The sequence below is a fragment of the Oncorhynchus kisutch genome, linkage group LG12 (assembly GCF_002021735.2).
Source record: "Oncorhynchus kisutch isolate 150728-3 linkage group LG12, Okis_V2, whole genome shotgun sequence".
Classification (NCBI taxonomy): Eukaryota; Metazoa; Chordata; class Actinopteri; order Salmoniformes; family Salmonidae; genus Oncorhynchus; species Oncorhynchus kisutch.
The window spans coordinates 44176298-44191638 of NC_034185.2; the positions used below are offsets into that span (position 1 = coordinate 44176298).

A 15341-nucleotide genomic window follows, 5' to 3' on the forward strand; every position below is an offset into this window, starting at 1 on the left:
GTCGATGTAGTACTCGTTTCACTGTGGATATACAGTTGAAGTCAGAAGTTTACATACACTTAGGTTTGAGTCATTAAAACTCATTTTTCAACCACTCCACAAATTTCTTGTTAACAAACTGTAGTTTTGGCAAGTCGGTTAAGACATCTACTTTGTGCATGACACAAGTAATTTTTCCAACAATTGTTCACAGACAGATTATTTCACTTATAAATCACTGTATCACAATTCCAGTGGGTCAGAAGTGTACATACGCTAAGTTGATGTCATGGCTTTAGAATCTTCTGATATTGAAGATACTGATATTAATTGACATCATTGGAGTCAATTGGAGGTGTACCTGTGGATGTATTTCAAGGACTACCTCCAAACTCAGCACCTCATTGCTTGACATCATGGGAAAATCAAAAGTAATCAGCCAAGTCCTCAGAAAAAAATTACAGACCTCTACAAGTCTGGTTCATCCTTGGGAGCAATTTCCAAACGCCTGAAGGTACATCGTTCATCTGTACAAACAATGGTACGCAAGTATAAACACCATGGAACCGCGCAGCAATCATATCGCTCAGGAAGGAGACGCATTCTGTCTCCTAGAAATGAACGTACTTTGGTGCGAAAAGTGCAAATCAATCCCAGAACAACAGCAAATGACCTTGTGAAGATGCTGGAGGAAACAGGTACAAAAGTATCTATATCCACAGTGGGTGGAAGCATCATGTTGTGGGGGTGCTTTGTTGCAGGAGGGACTGGTGCACTTCACAAAATAGATGGCATCTTGAGGAAGTAAAATTATGTGGATATATTAAAGCAACATCTCAAGCATCAGTTAAAGCTTGGTTGCAAATTTGTCTTCCAAATGGACAATGACCCCAAGCATACTTCCAAAGTTGTGGCAAAATGGCTTAAGGAAACAAAGTCAAGGTATTGGAGTGGCCATCACAAAGCCATGACCTCAATCGCATAGGAAATATGTGGGCAGAACTGAAAAAGCGTGTGCGAGCAAGGAGGCCTACAAACCTGACTCAGTTACACCAGTTCTGCCTTGAGGAATGGGCCAAAATTCACCCAACTTATTGTGGGAATCTTGTGGAAGGCTACCTGAAACATTTGACCCAAGCTAAACAATTTAAAAGGCAATGCTACCAAATACTAATTGAGTGTATGTAAACTTCTGACCCACTGGGAATGTGATGAAAGAAATATAATCTGAAATAAATAATTCTGTCTACTATTATCCTGACATTTCACATTCTTAAAATAAAGTGGTGATCCTAACTGACCTAAGACAGGGAATGCTTACTAGGATCAAATGTCAGGAATTGTGAAAAACTGGGTTTAAATGTATTTGGCTAAGGTGTATGTAACCTTCCGACTTCAACTGTATATACACATACTAATCAGGGGGAATGGGAACCAGGTGTGCGTAATGAGACAAGACAGTCCGGGGTTGGTAGTAATGATCCAGTTCAGTGAAGCCTAGAAGGCCGGTGATGTAGACCTCCGGAGCTGGTGAGCAGCAGTACCGGGGAAATCCGTGACAGCAACACTCCATCACACTCCTTCTTGGTCAAAAAGCCCTTACACAGCCTGGAGGTGTGTTTTGGGTCATTGTTTAAAAACAAATGGTAGTCCCACTAAGCGCAAACCAGATGGGATGGCGTATGGCTGCAGAATGCTGTGGTAGCCATGCTGGTTAAGTGTGCCTTGAAATCTAAATAAATCACAGACAGTATCACCAGCAAAGCACCCCCACACATCAAACCTCCTCCTCCATGCTTCACGGTGGTAACCACATGTGCGGAGATCATCCATTCACCTACTCTGCGTCTCACAAAGACACAACGGCTGGAACCAAAAATCTCACATTTGGAATCATCAGACCAAATTACAGATTTCCACCGGTCTAATGTCCATTGCTCGTGTTTCTTTATCCAATCAAGTCTCTTCTTCTTATTGGTGTCCTTTAATAGTGGTTTCTTTGCAGCAATTAGAACATGAAGGCCTGATTCACACAGTCTCCTCTGAACAGTTGATGCTGAGAAGTGTAATTTACGCTGCAATTTCTGAGGCTGGTAACTCTAATGAACTTATCGTCTGCAGCAGAGCTAACTCTGGGTCTTCCTTTCTTGTGATGGTCCTCATGAGAGCCAGTTTCATCATAGCGCTTGATGTTTTTTGCGACTCCAATTGAAAAAACTTTCAAAGTTCTTTAAAATTTCCAGATTGACTGACCTTCATGTCTCAAAGTAATGATGGACTGTCATTTCTCTTTGCTTATTTGAGCTGTTCTTGCCATAACATGGACTTGATCTTTTACCATATAGGGATATCTTCTGTATACCACCCCTACCTTGTCACAACACAGCCAATTGGCTCAAAAGCATAAAGAACTTTTAACAACGCACACCTGTTATTTGAAATGCATTCCAGGTGATGACCTCATGAATCTGGTTAAGAGAATGCCAAGAGTGTGCAAAGTTGTCAAGAAAAAGGGTGGCTACTTTGAAGAATCTCAAATATAAAATATATTTCGATTGGTTTAACACTTTTTTGGATACTACATGATTCCATGTGTTATTTCATAGTTGTAATGTCTTCACTATTATTCTACAATGTAGAAAATAGTAAAAATAAAGAAAAAAAACATTGAATGAGCAGGTGTGCCCAAACTTTTTTACTTAAGTCTGTTTTTTTTGGGGGGGGGGGGGGGGGTTATCTGTACTTTACAGATACTGTAAAGTACTATTTATATTTTTGACTACTTTTACTTCACTACATTCCCAAATAAAAATAATTGACTTTTTACTCCAAACATTTCCCTGACAACCAAAAGTACTAGTTACATTTGGAATGCTTAGCGGGGCAGGAAAATGCTCCAGTTCACGCACTTATCACGAGAACATCCCTGGCCATCTCTACAGCCTCTGATCTGATGGACTCTCTAAACACAAAATGCTTCGTTTGTAAATTATGTCTGAGTGTTGGAGTATACCCCTGGCTATCTGTAAATACATTTTAAAAATGGTGTCGGTTTGCTTAATTTAAGGAGTTCAAAATTATTTATACTTATTTATACTTTTGATACATTTACTTGCAATACTTAAGTATATTTAAAACCAAATATTTTTTGACTTTTCCTCAAGCAGTATTTTACTGAGTGACTCAATTTTACGTGAGTAATTTTCTATTAAGGTATCTTAACCTTTTCTCAAGTATGACAATAGGATACTTTTTCCACCACTGCCCATTCCATGATGGAGCTAGAAGCCACGTGAGTAAGTGTTAGCTAGCTACTGATTAGAACATTGAGCTAGCCAAAACCAAAAACACAAACAAATGGACTATACAGCTTCAAGTAGTGAGTGGAGTTACAAACGGATTATACTAAATAAGTTAAATGTCTTACCTGTGATTAAATGTTTTCCACACATATATACACTCTCCCATGCCGAATAGCCTGAAGCCACAGGGCTCTTCTTGCAACTTCTTTTCCCCTACTTGGGAGCATTGTGAACCATTGATCGGGATTTCTGACCTGGTTACATGTACATTGAACAACACAGTAGCCTTTTGGCATGTTTGTTATTTCTGTATAACTAAAAACCATTGTAAAATAGTAGGCTAAAACATGACGCAATGCGGAGTGCCTGGATACAGCACTTAGCCGTGGTATATTGGTAATATACCACAAACCCTTTAAGGTGCCTTATAGCTATTATAAACTGGTTACCAACGTAATTTGAGCAGTACAAATATTTTTGTTGTTGTCATATATATAGTAAACGGTCAGATGTACCATGGCTTTCAGCCAATCAGCATTCAGGGCTCGAACCACCCAGTTTATAATCTATTCTACCAAATATTTGTTCCTATCATTTGATTGTGGAATTTAAATAGGTTGGTTTCGTTCTGTAGTCTTTATTTTGCAGTGGATAAATAAAACGTTTGATGGGACTGTTTTCATAAACAACGATGTCTTCAACGGGCAACCCTCACTTCTTCCTCAGTGGTCGGTTGCCGAGTGAGTATTTTTTTCCTTGAGCTCTCATTGGACATATTCGACGTCAATTTAGGGAATGTTTTCAGGAATGAAGACGCAACGTAACATCTGCAAACTGTGAAGGTGCGGTGATAATTTAGACATAACAGCTTACTTACATTGATAGGGAATCGGGAAGAACTGGTCGTAAAAATGGTATGTAAACATCGAAATATTAGATTCCACGGCGACATTTGATTGCCTTGGCTATTTTGATGTTTAGTGGTGTGTTTTCCGTATGAGAACGAGCTATCAGCCTATGGCTACAATATTCGTTCACCATGCTAACGTTACTTATTGTAAATTACCACTGAAATTCGTTATTCGACTGCGATTGTATCGTTCTAATAATCATGCTGCATCAATTAACGCATGATTTGCTGTTGTACAATTTAAGCATACTTTCCTTGCAATTACAATGGAATCATAACACTATCATCACTCTAAGGCATTTATTTACATACTTGTTATTCGCAGTATTTTCAGATTTATGTTTCTCTATTCTTTCGGTATTCTGTTTTATTTCTGTTTTAGTATGGTTTTGTCAACCACGCCTTGGAACTACTTGTGTTAAGAAATTATGGCGAAGAAGTGTGGGAAGACATCAAGTAAGTTTAAAGATTTATTTTGTATTTGTGAATGACACAGGGAATTTGCATATCATAATTCAAAGCAGAAAATGAGAATTAAAAACTCAATGTGGCCATGTTGCAAAAGCAAAACAAAGAATTAGCAGATATGGTCATTACATAGATATGTTATTAACGCTTCACATTAAGTTGCTCCTATAACTGTAGTAACACACATGACACAGAACACATTGATTGTGTATTGTGGATATGTGGTAGGAGAGTGGTGGCCTGAGGTGCAGACACTTAATGTGTTGTGAAATGTAATGTCATGTAATATTTTAAATTGTATATAACTGCCTTATATTTTGCTTAATGAAGACAAAAGTACAACAAGCAAATTACACTACTGCCTATGTAATTACCATGTGATAACAATTGCTGTTACTTCACATTGTTATTACACTTTCATTTTGTTTACTACATTGTCTTGACCACAACCGTATATAACCTACTAATATGACAGAAAAATATGTCCTAAAATTACGTCCATTAACCATATTATAGTTTTGAAATGAATAATCTCCCCCTATCGCTAAACAGAGTGGATAACGAATGGCCATGTCAAGATATTCCACTGATGATACATGACCAGCAGATATAGTGGTAGTTGGCCAATCTGTAACTTAAAACATGTGACCATAAATCACCAGCAAACATAAAAGAAAACAATATATAATTAATCAATTCATTCTTAAATTACATCACCCTTATGCGAAGGCGAGCCATATTTTTACTCCATCATTCATTTTCATTAGCCTTATAATAGTGGTGATAATGAGAGGTTGTGAATGTTGTTGCATTATGATAACAATCCCCTCTTTTCAAAGTGCTCAAATATTTGGCAAGATCCACATTTATTTTTCTTCCTCAGTCTTCGCTTTCCAGGACCCAGACTTTCATCCCATCCTATAAGAACAGATGCACAGCTGCCTCTCCAAAAAACGTGTTTTGAGGAATCTCCCAAGAAATATTGCAGCACAATGTTATCTTAATGTTATCTCAACCTTATCTTGGCCGACGTTATTCAACATTATTACATGCCTAATTATTCAAGCTATGTTATACTTTCAGATTGCAGCTCAGGGCAATTGAAAAATGAAATCTTATTTTCACTACATTTTTACATTGCTTGGTGTGTTTGTTCAGCTGATTACATGCTCAGAAAAAGGGGTTGCTAGCCAGCACAGCAAATCAGTATTGTTTTCTCAGATCAACTCAGTAATCAGGTCAAATAGACCTCATTAGGATATATAACAGTCTTATTTATTAGCATGCCAAATACATTTTCTCATTGTAACTTCTAAATATAGATAATCCTACAATGCAGTTAATGCTCAATGGTAGTTTAATGGTACTGCAACATTCATGAAGGTGTCATGACTGGTTTCATAACGGTGTTATGAATGGCTTATGTATACCCCCCTACAGTAAAGTGTTACTGATTGTTTTTGTTTGGACCCAATAAGTGTAGGTATCACTTTACTGAAGGCACTTTATGTATGCATTCATTAAGCCTTTATAACAACTATATAAGACGCTATACTGTCAGTCACAGGCAGAAACAACAGCATACAATGTTATGAATCTAGTTTTAATGGATACTATAGAGGACAACAAATATGTTGTCATGTGCTCTTGGCAACAGCCTCTTTATTACATAGGTAATAATCACATTAATATGATATCTAATAATTCTATTTTCTTCTTACTTGTTATTAGGAGGGAGGCGCAACTCGATGTAGAGGGTCAGTTCCTTGTCAGAATCATATATGAAGATGCCAAAACATACGACCTTGTTGCTGCTGCAAGCAAAGTTCTCAGTACGTTTTTTTTTTAATAATGTTTTGAGTTACAAGATATATTATTTGAACCAGTTTATTCATAACATAATTGTACGGCAACACATTTAAAATATGGTACCCTTTATAAAGGATAACTTATTGTAAAGTGTTACTAATGGGACTGAGTTGGTGTATGCAACAAGTGGATACATTTTTTTTTTATCTTGCAGAGATTGATGCAGGGTGTATCCTACAGATGTTTGGGAAGATGTTTTTTGAGTTTTGCCAAGAATCAGGGTATGACACCATCCTGCGTGTTTTAGGCTCCAATGTCCGTGAATTCTTGCAGGTAAGCACTCCAGTTCCCTTCTTAATCTTTCTTCAGTTAACAGAAACTAATGTAAAACAATGTACTCTTCAATGTCATGAATGCTTCAAAGTAAGTTAAATATGACCTGTATTTTAATTGTACAGTGCCCCAAAAATTCTGTGACCGCCCTCTCATCTTTGGATTTGGGGGAGGTGACCTTGTAATTCAAATGTATTTATTTATTTTATTTAACTTTTATTTAACTAGGCAAGTCAGTTAAGAACACATTGTTATTTACAATGACGGGCTACAAAAGGCAAAAGACCTGCTGCGGGGACTGGGGCTTGGGATAAATATATATATAAAAATAGGACAAAACACACATCACAACAAGAGAGACAACACAACACGACATAGAGAGAGACTTAAGACAACAACATAACAAGGAAGCAACACATAACAACACAGCATGGTAGCAACACAACATAACAACAACATGGTAGCAACACAACATGGTAGCAGCACAAAACATTATTGAGCACAGACACAGCACAAAGGGCAAGAAGGTAGAGACAAAAATACATCACACAAAGCAGTCACAACTGTCAGTAAGAGTGTCCATGATTGAGTCCTTGAATGAAGAGATTGAGATAAAACTGTCCAGTTTGACTGTTGCAGCTTCTTCCAGTCGCTAGCTGCAGATAACTGAAAAGAGGAGCGACCCAGGGATGTGTGTGCTTTGGGGAAATTTAAAATAACTTGACTGGCAGAATGTGTGTTATATGTGGAGGATGAGGGCTGCAGTAGATATCTCAGATAGGGGGGAGTGAGGCCTAAGAGGGTTTTGTAAATAATCATCAACCAGTGGGTCTTGCGACGGGTATACAGAAATAACCAATTTACAGAGGAATATAGAGTGCAGTGATGTGTCCTATAAGGAGCATTGGTGGCAAATCTGATGGCTGAATGGTAAAGAACATCTAGCCGCTCGAGAGCACCCTTACCTGCCGATCTATGAATTATGTCTCCGTAATCTGGCATGGGTAGGATGGTCATCTGAATCAGGGTTAGTTTGGCAGCAGGGGGGAAAGAGGAGTGATTACAATAGAGGAAACCAAGTCTAGATTTAACTTTATCCTGCAGCTTTGATATGTGCTGAGAGAAGAACAGTGCACCGTATAGCCATACTCCCAAGAACTTGTATGAGGTGACTACCTCAAGCTCTAAACCTTCAGAGGTAGTAATAACAGTTGTGGGAAGAAGGGCATTCTTCTTACCAAACCACATGACCTTTGTTTTGGAGGTGTTCAGAACAAGGTTACATTCTTGAGGTGGAGTAACTCTGCAAGATCACGGTCGAACCAGGGGCTGAACCTGTTTTTAATTCTCATTTTCTTTATGGGGGCGTGTTTGTGAACAATACCTTTGAAAATATCAAAAAAGAAGGTCCAAGCATCTTCGACAGAGATCAAGCTCATTCTATACCATTTTACAGAGGCCAGTTCATAAAGGAAGGCTTGCTCATTTAAGTTTTTTAGCAAGTGTCTATGACAAATCAGGACAGGACATTCCACTGAGCAGCCATTACGAACACAGGCTGTAAAACAGTGATCACTATGGTCATTACATAAAACACCAGACTGGCTTCTAAACAGCTTTTACCCCGAAGCCATAAGACTCCTGAACATCTAGTCAAATGGCTACCCAGACTGTTTGCATTGCCCCCCGTCCCCCGTCCCCCGTCCCCTCTCCACACCACTGCCACTCTCTGTTGTCATCTATGCATAGTCAGTTTAATAACTCTACCTACATGTACATACTACCTCAACTAACCAGTGCCCCCGCACATTGACTCTGTCCCGGCACCCCCCTGTAAATATTGTTATTCTTTTTACTGCTGCTCTTTAATTACTTGTTACTTTTATATTTTATTCTTATCCATATTTTTGAAACTGCACTGTTGGTTAGGGGCTCGTAAGTAAGCATTTCACTGTAAGGTGTTGTATTCGGCGCATGTGACTAATACAATTTGATTTGATATCTATCACGATTATTTGTGAAGATAATATCGAGGAGAGTAGCCTTTTCTGGGTGTTTGGAGTCATACCTTGTTGGATTGGTCATAATCTGAGAAATATTTAGGGAATCTCATTGCTTTAGGACCTGGTCAGGTGGTTTAAGCATGTCCCAGTTTAGGTCACCTAGCAGGACAAATTCAGATTTAGGGGCTAGGAGAGAGCTTAGGGCAGGTAGGGTACAGGCCTGTGCTGATGGAGGACGATGGCACCCAGCAACAGTCAAAAAATAGCTATTTGAAAGTTTAATGCTTAGATTTGCCAAGACCGAACGCTCTGTTTACAAACACAAAAAGTAGGGCATCGCTTTGGGTGGAAACTGAAATAAAGGAGTGAGGACTGGAGTTATGCAACCTTATTCTAAAGGAACTTTTCCTGCTCCCAGATCTGTTTATACTGTGTAGCCAACTCCTATGGTGTTTGGCATGACAATGACCACATGAGTTGGCTATACAGCACAAACCGATATGGGACCAGTCTATGTGGAATCTTAATGGAGAGAAACTCCCCTTTCAATCATTTATGCAACCCCCCATACAGAATCTGGATGCCCTCCACGACCACCTAGGTACCATCTACCCTGGGATGAGGGCTCCGTCCTTCCGCTGCACGGATGCGGAGAAGGGCAACAATCTGATCCTGCACTACTACTCGGAGAGGGAGGGGCTCCAGGACATCGTGATCGGCATCATCAAGACGGTGGCCCAACAGATCCACGGCACCGAAATAGAAATGAAGGTATGCTGTTTTAAAGAAAATAAGTATCTTATTACTTAAAGGGATAGTTCAGGATTTTGGCAATGAGGCCCTTTATCTACTTCCCCAGAATCAGATGAACTCGTGGATACCATTTCTATGTCTCTGTGTTCAGTATGAATGAAGTTAAGAGGTAGTTCTGCGAGCCAATGCTAACTACACCTAGACCTAACTCTGGCACTGTTTTTTTGGGTGCCTTGGTAGCTATTCGGATTCTTGGGGATCTTGCCTTCAGTCCATAAATGGGACAGTGGTCGACTATTAAAATTCAGGAGTTGTTTGGGTCTTAGCAACTGCTAGGTGTTTGTCACCCACAGTGGGCATTTGTTGAGATGCTGGTGGGTCTCTGTCGACTTGGGTCAGATGTCTATTGAAGGGGCAGAATGTTCGTACACCCAGAAGGTGACATAACGCAATTAACAAATAGATAGTAGTTATAGTGTACGATAGTGTATTTTAAAGTGTCTAACCATTATTGGACTCATATGTGTGATGACAGTTTTAAGGCTAGGTGTATGTGAATAAGTTATTGATATCTGTCATTCTAATTTTCAAGCTAGGGATGTGTGAATAAGTTATGCACGTTCTTAATAGCAAAGTTGTCCATGCAGCAAACACTAGGTGGAATTAGTATACACCATTGGTATCGACTTGGATAGTCCTTTCAAAAATATTGTCTCTGACGATACCTTCTCATTTTCAGAGAAAGCCAACTCTACTATCAAACCTAATCATAACGCAGAGATAGAGATGTCAGTATGTATTTTTTCTCTTCCAGGCTCAGCGTAAAATTAAATGGGGGAGCTGAATTGACAGACCCTCCAAATGTGACACCAGCTTTTCTGGAAATGTTATCCGCCGTTGCCACGGCAACCGTGTGCGTCAGAGTCAAGCCATTGACGTCAGTGTATAGACTTAAAAGGACTTGTTGTGGCCAGGCATTAAACATTAAACCTCACCAGAACATCACTGTGTTTAAAACCATCACACCAAACCTTAGATATTCATATAAAGACATACAGTATTTCGATGCCTATGCGTTTACCAACCACCCACCGGTATCTCTTACATTATCTCTTGCCATAATGGGTGGACTGGTGGCCGTTTTGAGTGTCCCCATAAAGTAAAGCAGGATATAAACACAGAGTGCATGCTCCTGTGTTTATATCCTGCTTTACTTTATGGGGACACTCAAAATGGCCACCAGTCCACCCATTATGGCAAGAGATAATGTAAGAGATACTGGTGGGTGGTTGGTAAACGCATAGGCATCGAAATACTGTAGCATGCACTCATTCTAATTTTATGGTTGTACCTTCCTCCCTTTATGAAATCCATTCTTCCTTCACCAGGTGATCCAGCACAAGAGTGAGGAGTGTGACCACATTAAGTTCCTGATTGAGGAGAAGGACTCGGAGGAGGAGGCCTTCTATGAGGATCTGGACGGCTTTGAGGAGAATGGCACACAGGAGACCCGGATCAGCCCCTACACCTTCTGCAAGGCCTTCCCCTTCCACCTCATGTTCGACAGGGACCTGATGCTCACTCAGTGCGGCAATGCCATCTTCCGTGTGCTGCCGCAGGTTTATGTCTATTTAGTTATAGGACGTTATGAGATTTTATGTGTGTAAGTAACTACTCTTATACTGCATTATGACTACATTATAACTCAGTATGAGTGTGTTTATAATGCATTGCAGATATGGGCTTCACAGGTAGCCTGCAATTATAATGCATTATGATGTGGTTGTAATATATTGTAAGACTTGTCATTAGCATGTATGACCCACTTATGAAGTGTTTTGCTGGTGTATTCCTTAGCTCCAGCCAGGCATCTGTAACCTGCCCTCCGTGTTCTCTCTGGTGCGTCCACACATAGACTTCAGCTTCCAAGGCATGCTCTCCCACATCAACACTGTCTTCGTTCTGCGAAGCAAGGTACGCCAAGAATACTCACTAATTAAACATTTAGCTTTTTAATTTAACGTTAAAATTACATCAGAAAAATTATTATAAAAACTATAATAGAAAAACTGGATAGAAAGCTGCATTTATATTTTCTGTGTCCTGGCTGCTTGTGTGTTTGTCTGTGCTTGCATGTGCATGCATACATACATGTGCGTGTGATTCTGTCTGTTTGTGTGTGCATGTGTATTACGTCCTTCCAGGAGGGCCTCTTGAACGTGGAGACTTCAGAGAACGAGGACGAGCTGACTGGTGCTGAGATCAGCTGCCTGAGGCTGAAGGGACAGATGATCTACCTGCCCGAGGCGGAGAACATCCTCTTCCTCTGTTCTCCCAGGTTCTGCCGCTGTGGAATTAGAAAACTATGTGCTGTCCGAAGGTTGTGTCCCAATCAAAAATGGCACCCTTTTCCTTACATAGTGCACGGAAAGCTTAAAGATCATGTCGGGTTTCTGAGAGTGCGAGACGTCATTGGTTCCAGATCGTTTGTCTGTTTCAGTCTGTCTCTGCCTTCCTGCTGCTGTGGCGTTAGACAAAGACAATGTGCTGTTCTAGGCTGCGTCCCAAATGGGCACATGGAGCTCTGGTCAAAAGTAGTGCACTATGTAGGGAATAGGGTGCATTTTGGGATTTAGTCTTAGCCTTCGGATGGATGGCTGTGCTGGATGGATGCCGTGGGGTGGATGTCTCTTGGTTGGTGTGTGAAACCTAATTGGATTCAAAACCACAGCTACTGTAGTGCAGCAGGTGGTCTGGCCTTAGAGGGCCAATCTACAGTTGAAACAATAACAAAGTGACACCCCGCCTTTGTTTTGGTAAAAAGCTGAGGGATGGGTCTGGAAAAATTTAACTACTCTCAGATTCAAAGACAGAGCTATGGATGCAATGACTGACCAACCATTAAAGTAAAACAAGGTTCTATTTGGGTTCTGACAGGGTGTCACAGCTGAACTAAGCTCATTAGGAATGTATAAGTGATATTCTTCAAGAATCAATGAGTGTATATCATTAATTGGATGTAGATTGTCCCTTTTATACAGATTGTCCCTTTTATAAAATCTTTGGTAACACTTTACTTAAAGCATCCATTTATATATTGTTTTATAACAAGGTTTATAATATGTCTCAAACAAGCTGTTACTGTATTTAGTCCACATCATTATGAGCATCTTATAAGACAGGCTAATGAAGTCTAACAATTCAGTACATTTAGTTGAAAAAAAAACACATTTTCTGGTTGAAAACGGCCTGTTGGTAATAGTCATATACACCATTTCTAGTCCCAGAAGTGACTAAAAAGTGTAAATAGGATAACCGAAGTAATAAAGTCAGTATTTTCCCCCCCAAAATGTCAGAGGGTTGGGTTTGATTTGAAGTTATGCCCACAAACTGACCATGTTGGATATCTCTATGAGGCTAGTTACAGACCGTCAATAAATTACATCATTTATATGGGACAATATGTTGACATTTCAATAGTTCCACATTTTAGTGATGTAAAAACCTCAAACCAACTATAAATTGTACAAATTCATGTAAAATATTGAAAGCATTTAATAAGAAACCTAAAAGGTGTAACATGAAAATATTGTCCCATGCCAACCAGAAGCATTGGTTGTCATGGGTTAAATGTCCTTTCAAATCAATGAAGGGAAGTGAACATGTTCACACAGATAATTGGAACACACACCATGTACCTGGTAAAACCTTATTTCTATCAAGTGATCATCTAGAGAAAGTAGTGTCCCTGCATGGTGCCAGCAGGTGGTGAAACAACATTGGTGTTGTCGTTTACAGAAGGAAAGACACTTGACTTTTTCCCCAGTGACTATCAGTTTGGCCATGTTCAGTCAGTCTTGCAAGTCCTTACAGCTGAATATTATGTCTAGATCAGAGAGCGTGGCATCTAGAGGGCATTCTGTCTGTTCGACCTTTCATTGAAATGTGTTTGATTGAAGTTTATTGAAAGTGATTATGATGAGAGAATTGAGCTCTTGATACTGGACAAAGGGATAGAAAAATATAGTAACTTGCTCTCCTGCGTTCATAAGAGGACAAGCCTTTATGATGTGTCTTTATGTATAACATTCTCAATTGACCCAAATTACTTATTTAGTCAATCATTATAAGATGATAGTTATTATAAGTGGGGTAACATGCTAATCATAATGCATTATATGTTGTGCCCTGCTGATCACGGCCCCTGTTGAGTTGTGTTCAGCCACTGTTTAGTGTTCGGCCTCTGATGATGCGTCACCAACATTGTGTGTTCAGTGTGATGAACCTGGATGACCTGACGCGGAGAGGCCTGTACCTGAGCGACATCCCGTTGCACGATGCCACACGTGACCTGGTTCTGCTGGGAGAACAGTTCCGTGAGGAGTACAAGCTGACCCAGGAACTGGAGATCCTGACTGACCGTCTGCAGCACACCCTCCGGGCCCTGGAGGATGAGAAGAAGAAGACGGACAGGTTCGTAGACTCCCGACCCATCGCCCTCACCCTCATAGTTTGATAGAATCCTTCACCCATTTCCATTTTTTTACGTAAAGGGATGGTTCATTCCAAATAGAATTTCAGCTGTGTTGAAGTCTTTGGTGTAGCGGTCTAAACTCCCGATTCCGACCACATACTCATTTTACATTAGAGATTCTTCAAATTACCCACCCTTTGCCTTGATGACAGCTTTGCACAGTCTTGGCATTCTCTCAACCAGTGTTATTTTATAGTTTTGATGTCTTTACTATTATGCTACAATGTAGAAAATAGTACAAATAAAGAAAAACCCTGGAATGAGTAGGTGTGTCCAAACTTTTGACTGGTACTGTAAGTCAAATCCAAAGTCCAATTTTATTAACCATTTAGGTTAAAAAAAAATTGGTCAAGTACCCTCATTAAAACTGGATCCATGAAATTCTAATCTGACACCAACAGAACCCGGCCATAATTAGTTTTTTTTAAATTCCCGATCCAATACGGATCAGAGGTGGACCAGATCCGACCCAAAATATGTCCGAAATGAGGGAGAATCTGATCCAAATTGGTTAATGTTGGTATCAAACCCAAATGGATCCAAAAGAGAAAAAAATGCAGCTTTATTGATGTGCAAGCTAGTAGAATTGTTTTGACTTGTGTGGCGGGCAGTGAACGTTAATGTATATCATGCATTTTCTGTTGTAGGCCTATCTAAAATTATTTAGTTATTTAGTATTTTCATAAATGACATCCCTAATTTAAAATGTCAACACAAGAAGAAGGGAAGGGGTGTGTGACGAAGACGCGCTATAGGAGCGTCTCTCTCCAGAATGCGCTTTCTGTCTCCTGCTAGTTTGTGCACATTCATTGTTTCATTGTGTGAATTGTTTGCCCTTTGTTTGTTCATGTTTATTTTGCTTGAGCACTCATAGAAGTACCTGGCCTGATGTGCACAAGTGTAGGCCTATAAAAGTTTGCATTTGAGAATATCAGAATTTTTTTTTTTTCATCACCTCACACAGTCAACAGAGTGTTTTACATCCATTGCGAATGACAATAGTTCATCACTGTAATTTGTAACATCTTTCCAAAATCTTCCTGATAGGCCTAAGTAACCACTGCACCTCGGTGGGCTATAGCAACATTTTGCTGTGTCTGTTCCGAGCTCCTTGGCATGGGAAACAGTGAGCGCCCAGTTGAAACAATGTTGCAAGTTTACAATAGGGAGAGCTCAAACCAGACCGAGAGAAGCAGACAGGCGGAGCATTAAGAGATTAATGCTATTGACTGAACCAACTGCCATGTATA

At 39.8% G+C, this 15341-nt stretch overlaps 1 protein-coding gene across 2 annotated transcripts in view; it reads left to right on the forward strand.

Annotated features, from left to right (window-relative positions):
• Positions 1-3899: 3899 nt before the first annotated feature.
• The window catches only part of gucy1b1 (guanylate cyclase 1 soluble subunit beta 1), a 33833-nt gene continuing 22391 nt past the window's right edge, over positions 3900-15341 (forward strand). Inside the window, exons 1-9 of one of the 2 annotated variants that reach the window (XM_020497030.2) lie at positions 3900-4195; positions 4574-4647; positions 6391-6491; positions 6683-6801; positions 9378-9575; positions 10946-11176; positions 11415-11531; positions 11762-11895; positions 13833-14030. In XM_020497030.2, coding sequence (XP_020352619.1) covers positions 4193-4195; positions 4574-4647; positions 6391-6491; positions 6683-6801; positions 9378-9575; positions 10946-11176; positions 11415-11531; positions 11762-11895; positions 13833-14030 — 1175 coding nt within the window. In that variant the 5' untranslated portion in view covers positions 3900-4192. The remainder of the gene's footprint in view (positions 4196-4573; positions 4648-6390; positions 6492-6682; positions 6802-9377; positions 9576-10945; positions 11177-11414; positions 11532-11761; positions 11896-13832; positions 14031-15341) is intronic. The other variant, XM_031837609.1, reaches the window with a different exon arrangement.